We start from the raw sequence: 13,523 nt of genomic DNA on the forward strand, positions 1-13,523 counted from the left end.
CCTTCCAGTGCTTCTCTCTTTCTCTCTTCTTGCAGTTAGAAGTGATTTAGCACGTTATATATGGGTATCATCCTTTATTACATATGACTGGATGTTATCTTTGAATCACATTCTAACTACCTCTATTTCAGAAAAGAAACACCCTTTGGCTGTGATGCAAAGAGGAAAGCACTTTTAAAGGATTTGGATGGTACTTTCCTTGGCAGCAATGGTTCTGTTATCCCACAGTCAGAATATCCGTGGAATGGAACAGCATCATATGGGCTTAATGATTCTCGTATTCCTAATGTCATGCTGACCAATCCTAATGGAAGCAGCATTAATGTCTCCCAAGTGGCACCATTTCAAGGTACAGAACTTATGTGAAGATGTTAGCAGCCTTATAGTGAACACAAACCTACATACACACCTTGTCCCCATACAACTGTTTTGGAGGTGTACATAGAGAAAAATATATAGTTTACTTCAAAACTTGATATTTGAATATTATAAATGATATAGGAACATATCTAAGATATTTTATATTATTATGATTACTTAAAGTAGTAAATGAAAAGTTTAAAAAGGGAAATGTGTCACACAATCCTTTATTCTTCTGCATAGGGGCACTAAAAAGAACATCTCATATAAGGAGCACAGTTAACCCATTAATTTCCCAAACCAAGTATAAACATTTTTACTGTCATGTATTTTGTAGGAGGAAATATTGTCCATGAAAATTCGTTCATCTTAATTTATACTCTCATTATGATTACCAGACTGTAACTGAGCAAATGTAAAGTCACTAATCACTAATATAATGCCTTCATATTTGCTAAAAAATGTAAGCACATCCCCTGCTTTCAAGCATTATAGGGAGTTTCAATGGGCCATATTGTTCCTGCAGTCAGGGAGGAGTGAATGATCTCTACCCTTTCACTGACAGCATTACATTAGCAGTCTAGAGATTGATAAAGGTTGCCGTAGCAGTTTTAAATATCTAAGAGATATAAAATGTAACTGTATTTACTGTATGTGGATATTATGCTCAAATACAGTAAATATTTTTACATTTTGTTGATATTTTAGTAAGCTGCGCTAATGTCTTTAGGGTGCTTGCAAATACCTACAAGAAGGTATTTGAACATTTTAATTTATCAATTTTTGTCACATCTACTGTATGTGAGAAAAATAATTTTTTGCTTTTAAACCAACATTTCAGACAAGGTATGACATACTGCAAGATAAAGGACACCATATACTGTCTAAAGCTTTACATTTCCCAAATATTCTTTTTTTTTTAAATAAAGGATGAACAAATAAGTGAAAAATTAAAATTGAGTACGTTTACTTAAAGGGAAACTGTACTCACCGAAAATACAGCTTATTTTCCTCCCAAACTAAATTCTACCCATCCCCTGCACCTCTGTAACCCCCCTTGCAAGACATATAAACTTCAATAAATATTATAATTCTTACCTTATTTCCAGCGCCGCGTCACACATCCATCCTCCGTCGTCTACACCCCCTTCCGCGTCATCCGATCAGCTGACCCACTCACCTTCCCTCCGCCAATGAGCTCATACTCATTGGGAATCATTGGGAAGCAAGAGCGCATGCGCATCTAATGCAGCGCCCCGCCCCTCGCACGCTTCACGCAGAGATTCATTGAATCCCCTTGTGAAGCTGCATTAGACCCACGTGATGTGCGACGTCCTCATACAGTGCGTGGGGGCGTCGCACGTCGTAACTCACCTTTCCTCTCCTATGGATGCGGAAGCACCATCTAGCGGCTAGGTAAGAGAAGGCAGCTGGAGGTGGGATTTTCAATTTAATCAAAACACTGCGGTTTAGCAAAAACCACAGTGTTTTGACAAACTTGGTTAAGGGTAGAGGGCCAAGGCACCCAGACCACTCAAATGAGATGAAGTGGTCTGGGTGCCTAGAGTGTCCCTTTAATTAACCTTTTTCAAGTGTGTCTGCAAAGCAATCTATACACAAAATTGTTTATATGTTTATGTTATGTTTATATGCTAGCTATGAATCTCTTGCTTCAAATAAATGTTATGCAAATCATTTTCTCAATCAAAAACTGCTTGATAGTGAAGGACTTAACAATAAAAATATAGAAATACACCAGGCATGTCCAAAGAATTGTACAGGAGATATAATCACATATCTGTAGAGAAACAGACCTACCCCTATTCAGAAACCATTTCCATAACTAGTCTATCATATTGGTCAAACCAACGTAAGTCTGTTTCTGAAAGGTACATCAATGAATACTCTGACTTAAATCCTAGCTATACTACTAAAGCTCAATCCACTAGAAACTGAACCTTATACTGCATTCATAATCAAGGCAACCAGAAAAGACAAACACTTAGACAAGTGTGCACATTTGTGCAAGTTATACTTAAAGAGCCACTATAGTCACCAGAATAACTACAGCGTAATGTAGTTGTTCTGGTGAGTAAAGTCAGTCTCTTCAGGCTTTTTATTGTAAATACATCCTTTTCAGAGAACAGGCAGTGTTTACATTACAGCTGAGGGACACCTCCAGTGGCCACTCCTGAGATTTCTAAAAGAGGTGCTTCCTTGGTCAGTGCTGTACGGTGTGCAAAACTGAAGTTCAGCATCTTCATGTTCTACATAGAGGTGCTGATCTTTCCCTTTAGACTTGCATTGATTCAATGCATCTCTTTGAGAGGATGCTGACTGCCAGTGCAGCGTTTGGCTCTGCCTCATCCGTCCTCCTTGGCTGAGATCATCGAATTGATTATCTCAGCCAATCCAAGGCTTTGTTTTTTTGCAAAATTAACATACCATAATTGAGCACATTTTTAATTTCAAGAATAGTAACTCTGGAATTTCAATTTCATTTCAAGTTGCATCCCTGTATTTTCCTGTATTTTTCAAAACTGTAATGACTAATATGGCTTATAAATTGTATAAATGTTTTAAATATGAACTTTTGCAACTCTTCTGTTCTTTACACTCACTGCATATTAACAGCTTTTCGTTCAATAAAGTAAAAAATATTATTTTGTATGTGTTCCATTTTAAGGGATTATCAGAGATCCTTCATGTATATATGTGTCAGCCTGGGAAAGCTACAAATGCACAGGATTAAATTATGAAATGCTGGTAATTGAGAGTCTCGATCCTGACACAGAGACTAGACGACTTTCACCAGTAGCTGTGTTGGGTGATGGCTACTTAGATATTCTTAATGGTAAGAACATGCTCATATGTAAGATGAGAATAAAAACATATATTTCAGCTTGAATTCCAATAGTGTCATCTAATATTCATGTTTTAGCTTGAATTCCAAAAATGTGAATTGCTAATTTATCAAACACAAGAATGATCAGGAAACTGGGTATATTTAATGTAGACTTGAAGAGCGTTTGAGCAAGGCAGTCATCAACCTATTGTTCCTGTAACATTTTGTAATTGTCTCATTTATTGTTACATTTCCCCCTTTATAACTGAAGAATTAGTTGATGTTATGTAAATGCTAAAAATGATGATAATAATAATAATATTAATGTTGACAAGTTTTTGAGACAAAACACTATCTAAAAAAAAGTAAATATTATTTTTATTTTCAGAAATTAAACTGCTTAAACATTGAACAACAAACGAGTGTATTAAATGGAAATCCCTGACCCCTATAGTTTGTTAAAAATGCTTTTTTGATGTTCCAGGAGGGATAAGCCAAATGTAAAATTATTTAGAAAAATTAGAAAAATGTCAGAGCTGTGGCAGCTGACATTTAATGTGGATACGTGCAAGATAATGCACCTTGGACGTAAAAATACAAGGGCAGAGTACAGAATATTTGATAGAGTCCTAACCTCAACATCTGAGGAAAGGGATTTAGGAGTAATTATTTCAGATGACTTAAAGGTAGAAAGACAATGTAATAGAGCAGCTGGAAACTCTAGCAGAATGCTTGTTGTATAGGGAGAGGTATTAGCAGTAGAAAGAGAGAAGTGCTCATGCCATTGTACAGAACACTGGTGAGACCTCACTTGGAGTATTGTATGCAGTACTGGAGACCGTATCTCCAGAAGGATATTGATACTTCAGAGAAGGGCTACTAAACTGGTTCATGGATTGCAGGATTAAACTTACCAGGAAAGGCTAAAGGATCTTAACATGTATAGCTTGGAGGAAAGACGATACAGGGGGGATATGATAGAAAGATTTATATACATAAAGGGATTCAACACAGTAAAGTAGGAGACTATATTTAAAGGAAGGAGAACTACTACAACAAGAGGACATAGTCTTAAATTAGAGGGCCAAAGGTTTAAAAATAATTTCAGGAAGTATTACTTTACTGAGAGGGTAGTGGATGCATGGAATAGCCTTCCAGCTGAAGTGGTAGAGGTTAACACAGTAAAAGAGTGTAAGCATGCGTGGGATAGGCATAAAGCTATCCTAGGCTTACGATAAGACCAGGGACTAAATAAAATAATTTTGAAATATTGGGCAGACTAGATGGGCCAAATGGTTCTTATCTGCCGTCACATTCTATGTTTCTTTATGTGTGAAGAATGTGTCATTTTTTTCACTTTACAAAAACTGCTGATTTCAATAGAAATTTACAATAAAATAAACTTATGACACCCGTAGCTGATAAGTGGACAGCTCAGTGGAAGACAGCCTGCTTTGCAAAACCTTCTCATTGAGCTGCACTGTGAAGTCTGTGGTTTGACAGCCAAATATATAAGTGAATGGCTCGCAAATGCTGCAAACAGAAGATCTGCAGTTTTTGCAAGATGGTTTTAGATATTCCCCTAATAAAAACAGAATGATTCGGGGTATATCTACTAAATATTGATATTTTATTAATTTTTATTTATATGGGCAGTGGAGTGACCCTTTAGGGTTTTGATTAGTTTATTCCTTTGTCTCATTGCATTACAGAGAGTATTACTTTTTAAAACATCTTGCTCAAATACTGGTAGCATAATGATTTCCACATGTTGATTTTAGAACACGTCTTTATTTTTAACATTTGTTTTGCTAAAGGACCTCAAAACCACACTTCGTGCAATGGATCCAATTGCAAGGAAAAGCGAGTTTCATTGTTCCACTCAATAGTGGCAACAAACAAATCTTTTGATATTTACTTCTCCACTACCAGTCCTCAAAATGTTAGACTAATGCTACTGAACTGTGACAGTACCAAGGTAAGCCAAGTGCATTTTTGTATGTCATGACACTTTTGTAAGGGAAACTATTTCCTTATTTATAAACCTGTGATAACCAACTTAAGGTTCTCTGTTTAAAAATCATGATATAGAAAATATGATAATAATAATTTATTTATTTTTTAAGAGAAGAGTCACTTTTTATCACCAAGTGCTTTATTTAATAATAAACCCTGAACAGTGCTTAGTTGGTGATTGGTTCACATTTTCTGCTGTGGAAATTGTTACCATCTTGGCAATTTTGGTCTAAATATTTTAAATGCGCATTGGTTTGACATGTTACCAGGGTCCTGCCTGTGCCACGTCTAGCCTCCTCTAAGTGGAGAAGCTGAATGTTTCTCTAGAGCAAAGCACAGCCAATGTAGGTTCTCACTTACTGGCAGAAAGTGTTTAGTTGACTGTACCATATATAAATATCAATAGAATGGTCAAAATATAAAAAAACAAAAACAAAACAATGTAACATTCTGTGACTTGTGTGTGTATATATATATATAAAATAGAAAAAATGGTTGGTGGCACTCACGGATTCCGTTAAAATATAACTTTTATTCCAGTAGATTAAGACAGATCAACGTTTCAGTCCATCTTGTGGACTTTCATCAGGATCACAAATGATCCTGATGAAAGTCAACAAGATGGACTGAAACGTTGATCTGTCTTAATCTACTGGAATAAAAGTTATATTTTAACGGAATCCGTGAGTGCCACCAACCATTTTTTCTATTTTGGATATCTAAGCCCTGGTGTTGCACCCGGTTTGGCTATTGTGGAGCCTGAGTGCAAGGTACTATTCTATTGTTTTATTTATATATATATATATATATAAATAAAAGACTCTTCAACTGAATGTTACAGGTGTAGAATACATTCAAGGCAGTTAAACTGAATGTAAAAATATTTGCACAACCATGATGATATCTATTGACACATACAGGGTAGACTTGAACATGAAGCATATACATTTTCATGTTTAGCAGAAAAAAACATTGGATATTTTTTTTACATATTAGAAAAATAAAATATTATTGTTAATTATATTTTCAGTCCATTCGAGTTGGAATTTTTTTCCCAAATCCTCAGCGTCTGGATGTGTATGTGAATGGTACCTATGTATATCCAACTAATGCAAATATGACTAATAACGGAACAAGTTTCACTTTAAACACCCCAACATATGGAGGTAATTATACTGTTTTATGTGTCTTAAAACAAATTGATGATAAACTTTTAATATTTTTTTTTTTTGTATGAGTTCAATAAATGTACAGATCATTGTAAAATACAAGTCATGTTTTATTATAAATATGGAAGTTAAGGATTTTCATTGGGGAATTATGGTAGATTAATAAAAATCTGCAACTTGGCAAATTGTTTGAAAGAAGTGTTTGGTAGAGAAGATGTTAAAGGACCACTATAGTGCCAGGAGAAAAAACTTGTTTTCCTGGCACTATAGGGTCATTAAGTCCCCCTCAACCTCAAGGCCCCCCTCCTGCTGGGCTGAAGGAGTTAAAACCCCTTCAGCCACTTACCTTAATCCAGTGCTGGGCTCCCTCAGCGCTGGTAACCTCTCCTCCCCCTGCCGATGTTAGATCCGAATGCATTCAAACCGCCCATAGCAAAGCATTACTTATTGCTTTCCTATGGATGTCCAGCGTCTTCTCGCTGTTATTTTCACAGTGAGAATCTCAGAAGCGCCTCTAGCGGCTGTCAGTGAGACAGCCACTAGAGGCTGGATTAACCCTCAGTGAAACATAGCAGTTTCTCTGAAACTGCCATGTTTTCAGCTGCAGAGTTAAAACTAGAGGGACCTGGCACCCAGACCACTTCATTGAGCTAAAGTGGTCTGGTTGCCTATAGTGGAATCAAGTGTTCATGCAAAGTATTATAGTCATTCTTGATGTAGCATGAAAAAAGAAACACATAGGGTGCTTAAGGGAAAAACCTGTTCCCTCACCAGATATTCAACAATCATATAATACAAGGGATTCCCAAGTATACCAAAGATTTTAGCACAAAGACCATTTTATTATATATATGTTTTTTAATGGGAAAGTATAATAGTGCAAAACAGAAATACAGATTATACCATCAAATGTACAAAACTGCATGCATATACAATAAAGTGCATAATGCATAATGTGCTTAAACCAAAGACCCATAAAATATAAACAAGGTTTACTGACCTAGAGCTTGGAGACCAAAACAACCCCAACGTTTCGGTCCTCGACCTTTCTCAAGTGTTCCCTTGTACAGGGAATTATCATTAGAGTATGTACTAAAAATACAAAGAATAGATACAGGATGATAGATCATTTGTATAGATATAGTATAGATTTCATAAGCTTTCCAAATTATTCAATACTGTGAAAAAAACTTTCCATGTGATTTATTTACAGTAGTTATCATTAATGGCTATGGGAATTTTTGAAGATAAATAATTTTAAAAGTTGTTCTAATAGTATTGAATCATTTGTAAAGCATATTAAATCTAGGCCTTTGTTTAGGTAGACTTATAATAATGATAGTTATTTTCAGGTAATATTAATTGTTATCTGTGGTGTTACTGTTTTTGAGGAATTTTTTTTTTCTATTTTTACAACAGGGCAATACCTGCCACAGCTCACTTCCAATGTTTCAGGAGATAACTTTTTCAATGAAACCTACAATATGTTGTACACCGTAGTTAAAGGATCAACCCCCATTCAAATTTATACAACGCCTTTGATTGCTGTAACTTTCAAACTGCCTGCAATGGCAATAGATGAGTTCAAAAGTGATAATTTTCTTAAGAATCTTGCTGCATTCCTTAATATCTCATCAAGCAAACTCCGTGTTAAAAATATTGTGGCAGATGGAAGTCGTAGGAGGAAGAGAGCCACGGGAGGACTCACTGTACAAGTGGAAATTGCAGATCCACCTCCTCCACAAAGAACCAATATATCTTCAACAGGCAAGATTCTATTTCTCTAAATTGACTCTAAAGTGAACACGTTTGCTTAGGAATCAGGAATGAAAAAGTAACATGTAACATTATCTGTTTGCCTGTCTGTCACATATAATGTGAGACTGAGTTGCATTAGGGTACTTAACCACTTAAGGACTGCGGGCGCTCTATGGCGTCCTTTTTTGGGTGGTCCTAAATGCCGGAGGGTTGCATAGAACGTCCCCGCTGTTCAGGGTACTTACCAGGTCCCCGCCGATCCCAAGTCTGCGGTCGCGATCCCAGGTCCCCCCTTCTGCATGATCTGGCTCTCCAGGGCCATGTGATCGTGGGGTCCTTGCGATCACATGGTCGGAATGTCCGGCTCATGCTGTGCCAGCATGGGGGCTGCCTGAGCTCTCAGGCTGTCCCCCTGCTGTCTGTAAAAAAAGTTTTCAAACTTCGTAAAAGGTGAAAAAAGTTTAATAAAGTAAATTAAAGTACTTAGATCATATATATGTGTATATGTATATGATTTAAGTACTTTTATATGCACATACACTTTTACTCGTGAGACTTCACTGAATACAATATGTGTCACAGCTAACAGTATTATGACATTCACAGTTAAAATGCCACGCTACTATAAAAAATTAAAAATCTTTAAATTTTTAAACAATTTTACATTTTATTCATTTTAAATTATGTTTAATATCTAAATATTTGATGGGACATGAAAGTCTTATTTCTCCTTAACACAATGATATATACTAAGTGTGTGTGCATTTAATGTGAAAAAGGTGAATTCCACCCATACAACGCAGATTCAAGGTTTTGTTTACGTTTTGTTTTGATCACAACTTGTACAACTGCCTCATTCTTTAAGGGGTTAAGTGCAGAATGAAGTGCAGAAATAAACAAAAGTGTCTGAAGGGTAGATAAGAGAAAATATGTTAGTATAGAATTAAGGATTTGCTTTTATATGGATGGGGTGATATTTTTTGGTATATAAATAAAATCATATTTAAAGTAATGTGCCTAGCTTGAATGATACTCAACTAATTTGTGGGACTGTCCTCAAAACATTGATGGCTGAGAGAATTGCTGAAAGGAACACTGTACCATTAGGAATACATATCTGTATTCTTAAAGCTCCAGTCCTGATGACAAAATACTTTAAAATAAAATGTTACTCACCTTGTCTCCAGCACGGAGTCCATGCAGAATGATGGTCCAATCCAATGTTCTTCATAGAGGAGCATTTGGAAGCTTAGGCACATCAATGGCAGTGATTCACCACTGATTCGCACTGATATCACAGGATGGTATGGTATGAGAGTAGGGAAATAAGATTTCTGACTCTCATACCTAGAAGGCTTGGAGGCATGGCTTAAAGCCATGCTTTTAATCTTTCTAATTAGTAAAATAAAGGGTTTTTAGAGTAGGAGAGGCGGTGCAAAACAGAAGATTAAGTTGTTAAAGTGCCTGCAGTTTCCCTTGAAGTGTCCCTTATGCATTAAGATCATCTGTAATAATGTCAGCATGTTATAATCTGTCTTTATATGCTCTGCTCTCTCTAGGTGGCTTGACATTCTCAAATTTTACAACTATGAGCCAGAACCTAGCAGCAGCTTTAATCAATGGAAATTTAAGTTCACAACTGAATTTTACTGTTTCTTCGATGTCTATTCCTACCCCCATTCCTTCTTCAAGTGATCCAAGCTGGAGTCAGGTAAATTACCCTAATATTAGTAGATTTAACTTTTTTTTTAAATATACATGACAAGTGTCCATGTACTATAGACAAATGCAGTTCATTATCAACTTAAAAATTAAATGCAAGTAAGCAAAAAAAAAAAAAGTATAAGATAATATATATGTTTATGTATATTGTACTTATAAAATGTTTTCATTCATCAGTCATTTTAGTATTTTACCTTGTGGGGTGTTCATCTGCAATTGTCCTCTTTTAGATTAACTACATCCATACATATTATGTATCGTTTTTAAAAGACGCAAAACATATTCTTTTGATGGCCTAAGTTTAGATTTATTTAGCATGAATACAAATTTAAAGAGTAAGAAAAATATATATATTTTCATTATTTTGACCATTATAATTTAAACACATTTAGTAAAAAAAAAAAGTTCCATCAATCAGATTAATGTATTTGTTCTGATATTAGAAGTATCTTATATGCCTAAGGATTTTATATACCCCATCAGATATATCACCCTTTTAAAAAGGTAAAACTCTCCCCCTTACTCTTGATCATTTTGAACAAGTCAGACTTATAGAGAGAGAGAAAGTTTGGACAGGATCTGGGGATACTGGGTGCATGAAGATAATGTCTATATGCACCCCTAAACGTCTCTGCGTCAAAGCTATAAGTAGTAAAATATTGATCAACACTGAAAATTTCTATGAGAAAGCTATGCCAATCAGTTTACAAACTTTCCTTGTCTTAATAAACATTATGTCTAATAAATTATATTTAGTGACTTTGTGATGGTTTGACATTAACACAGCTCTTGCTTCTGAGTTTGTTTAATAAAATAAATTGAATTGTCTTCTTAGTTTGCATCACAGAATGTAAGCAGAACCCCGTCTTCAAGTGGAAGTTTTCTAAAAACTGTATCTAAACTTGTTGTCATTGTTCAACCAGTCGCTGGAAAATCAGGTCAACCCTTTATCCAGCAACCTTCTCTGATGGCCCAGGACTCCAATGTAAGATGAATTTATTGGTCTCTAGTATGCTTGCTAATAATCTATATTTTCCATTATTTTATATAATATTGTTTTATTTCTCTTTAGGGGAATTGTGTTGATGTAAGTGTAAGTGCTATGTCACTAACTGCTAACCTGAAATACTCCAATAATACCTATGCCACTGGAGGATTAAGCGGAAATACCACCATTTTGTTTACTAATTGCTGGGCCAACTACACAAATCTTGTCCTTAATTTACCAGGTGAAATTAATTAATTATTTTATGATTCAGTATGTATTTTCCCAGTATGTGTTTTACCTATTTACTTCCGGCTAAGAGTTTAGGCCAAATAATGACAGTGTAATATGGAAATATATACCTCATGTAATAAAACATAATTAAACAAATATAACTTTTTTTCATAATTTGGTTAAATAATAAGTTTGTAACAATGGAGAAAAAAATAAGTTTTATATTTTAATATGTATTAATTTTCCAGGTAAAGGTTATATGCTTGAATTTGTGCTCAACAATGTCTATGCGCAGACACGATCATTTGATACCACAGATTCCTCAACCACAACGACCTCTGGAAGTGAATCTTTAACCATGAAAAGTTCTTTCCACTTGTTCATTGCACTTGTTCTCTGTCTACTCACAATAAATGGATTTATGGACATAGTAAGCTAAATAATTAAATTGGTAAGTTGTATTTTTGCTTTATTATTATTATTATTATTATTATTATTTATAAAGCACCAAAAAGTTCTGTAGCGCTGTACAATGGGTGGACTAACAGACAAGTATTTGTAACCAGACAAGTTGGACGCACAGGAACAGAGGGATTGAGGACCCTGCTCAATGAACTTACATGCTAGAGGGAGTGGGGTAATGTGACACAAAAGGTAAGGGTAGGGTAGAAAATTAGGTTGCAAGGATAGTGTTCATTGAGGGAGTAGTGTTTTGTTTTGATGACAGTTTCAGGAGAGGAATCAGGGTGCGGTGAGGGAAAGTGGTTCACAGTTTAATTGATATGATTTCCTAAAGAAGTAAGTTGTGGAAGTAAGGAGTGAATATTGGGTACAGGTCTAACAGGGAGGGTAAGGGCGTTCCATAGGAATGGTGCAGCCCTAGAGAAGTCTGTAAGGTGAGTATCAGAGGTAGGAGTATGAACAGAGGTTAGACGTATATCTCCGGCAGAGCGTAGGGGCCTAGATGGGACATATTTGTGTATTAGTGAGGATAGGTAGGTCGGATTGGCATTGTGTAGAGATTTGTAAGCAAGTATCAGGATCTTAAAGTGAGTCCTATATCTTAATAGTCAATGTAGGGACTGGCAAAGGGGGGAGGCGTGGGAGGTACGGGTAGATAGGAAGAGGAGCCTAGCCTCTGCATTCATTATAGACTGTAACGGGGCAAGTTGGGAGCACGTAAGACCACTGAGAAGCAGATTACAGTAATCAAGGTGAGACAGCGGCATGGACAAGCACCTTTTTTTTTTGTATCTGGCATTAAATGAGGTTGGATGCCCGCAATGTTTTTGAGATGGAAGTGGCAGGATTTGGCGATTCATTGGACATCATTGGACATCTGTGATTCTGACATCCATACGCATCAGAAATAATTGTATCTAGTCATGTCACTAAATAACCTGTAGACGTTTCTGTGACCTGTTGACCTCCATTGAACACTTTATCTCTTACATTTCAGACGTCTCTCAAGTTCTCTGTATGAATCTCTTCTGTATCTCTGTGAATCTCTTCTGTATATTAGTCTCTCTTTCTCTCTTCATCTCTCTCTCTTTCAGCCTTCCAAAAGTTCCCTCAAATTTACTTTTCTTTTAAAAATTAGAATCACCCTAATTCTCCACTTAAACTTCATGCTAGGATAGAATATACTTATTTTCATCTGTAGCACCTACTTTTGTACAAATTTCAACTCTCACTCCCTTAGGTAGGTAGCACTGTGTTAAATGTAAATACTGTAATAAAAATGTTATTGGATTTTAATAAAAACAACTATAATCATGTATGACATTGATTGAATTCATAGATGTGTATTTCATTATTGAATAATAACCCTGATATATATAATTATTTTTTCTAACAGGTTGATCACATGAATTAACCATCAGAGCATCATATAACATTAATTTGGATGCAAAAAAATTGAATGTCTCTATAATATATTATATTTTGTAATTCAGAATGATTTCACTGTATCTGTGTGTTTGTATAACGTTACTCTGAAATTACATCCTATATTTCTTGAAAGATCCTTACCATTTACATATGGCAGCATGACGGAGATGTATCGTATTCCTTCCACCAGGCGAGATACTTACCCACTGCAATTGCACATATATATAAAAAGTAACTACCTCAACAAAATTACAAAATATGGAAAGAGATAGTGTAAATCAAAGAAACCACTGCAGATTTAGCTTCTGATTTTATGCATAATTATCTCTTATTAGCTATGCGACAATCAAAAGAGTAACAAATGCATTTTCTCTCAACGCACTAAAAACAAATAAGCATACTAATTGAAAGAGGCTTACATTTTCAAATCTAAAAATAGATGTATTTCTGTAATTGGTTTTCAGCTTTCAATAAAGTTTTTCATGTTAAATTTGAGTACTTTTTATCTTTTTCAATTTAATTGAAAACTGGATGAATAACTGTT

The 13,523-nt window shown here is 35.4% G+C and overlaps 2 protein-coding genes across 2 annotated transcripts in view; both read left to right on the plus strand.

Annotated features, from left to right (window-relative positions):
* LOC134609311 (fibrocystin-L-like) overlaps positions 1-8,177 on the plus strand; it is a 32,111-nt gene extending 23,934 nt beyond the window's left edge. The window contains exons 19-23 of the mRNA XM_063452991.1: positions 132-349; positions 3,047-3,214; positions 5,023-5,183; positions 6,252-6,387; positions 7,810-8,177. Coding sequence (XP_063309061.1) covers positions 132-349; positions 3,047-3,214; positions 5,023-5,183; positions 6,252-6,387; positions 7,810-8,177 — 1,051 coding nt within the window. The remainder of the gene's footprint in view (positions 1-131; positions 350-3,046; positions 3,215-5,022; positions 5,184-6,251; positions 6,388-7,809) is intronic.
* Positions 8,178-9,711: 1,534 nt separating this feature from the next.
* LOC134607738 (fibrocystin-L-like) lies at positions 9,712-13,029 on the plus strand. The gene is made up of 5 exons (XM_063450278.1): positions 9,712-9,859; positions 10,706-10,855; positions 10,943-11,099; positions 11,338-11,540; positions 12,948-13,029. The coding sequence occupies exons 1-4, from the start codon at positions 9,737-9,739 to the stop codon at positions 11,526-11,528; spliced, it is 621 nt and encodes a 206-aa protein (XP_063306348.1). The 5' UTR covers positions 9,712-9,736; the 3' UTR covers positions 11,529-11,540; positions 12,948-13,029.
* Positions 13,030-13,523: the final 494 nt, after the last annotated feature.

This window comes from Pelobates fuscus, chromosome 4 (genome assembly GCF_036172605.1).
Source record: "Pelobates fuscus isolate aPelFus1 chromosome 4, aPelFus1.pri, whole genome shotgun sequence".
Classification (NCBI taxonomy): domain Eukaryota; kingdom Metazoa; phylum Chordata; class Amphibia; order Anura; family Pelobatidae; genus Pelobates; species Pelobates fuscus.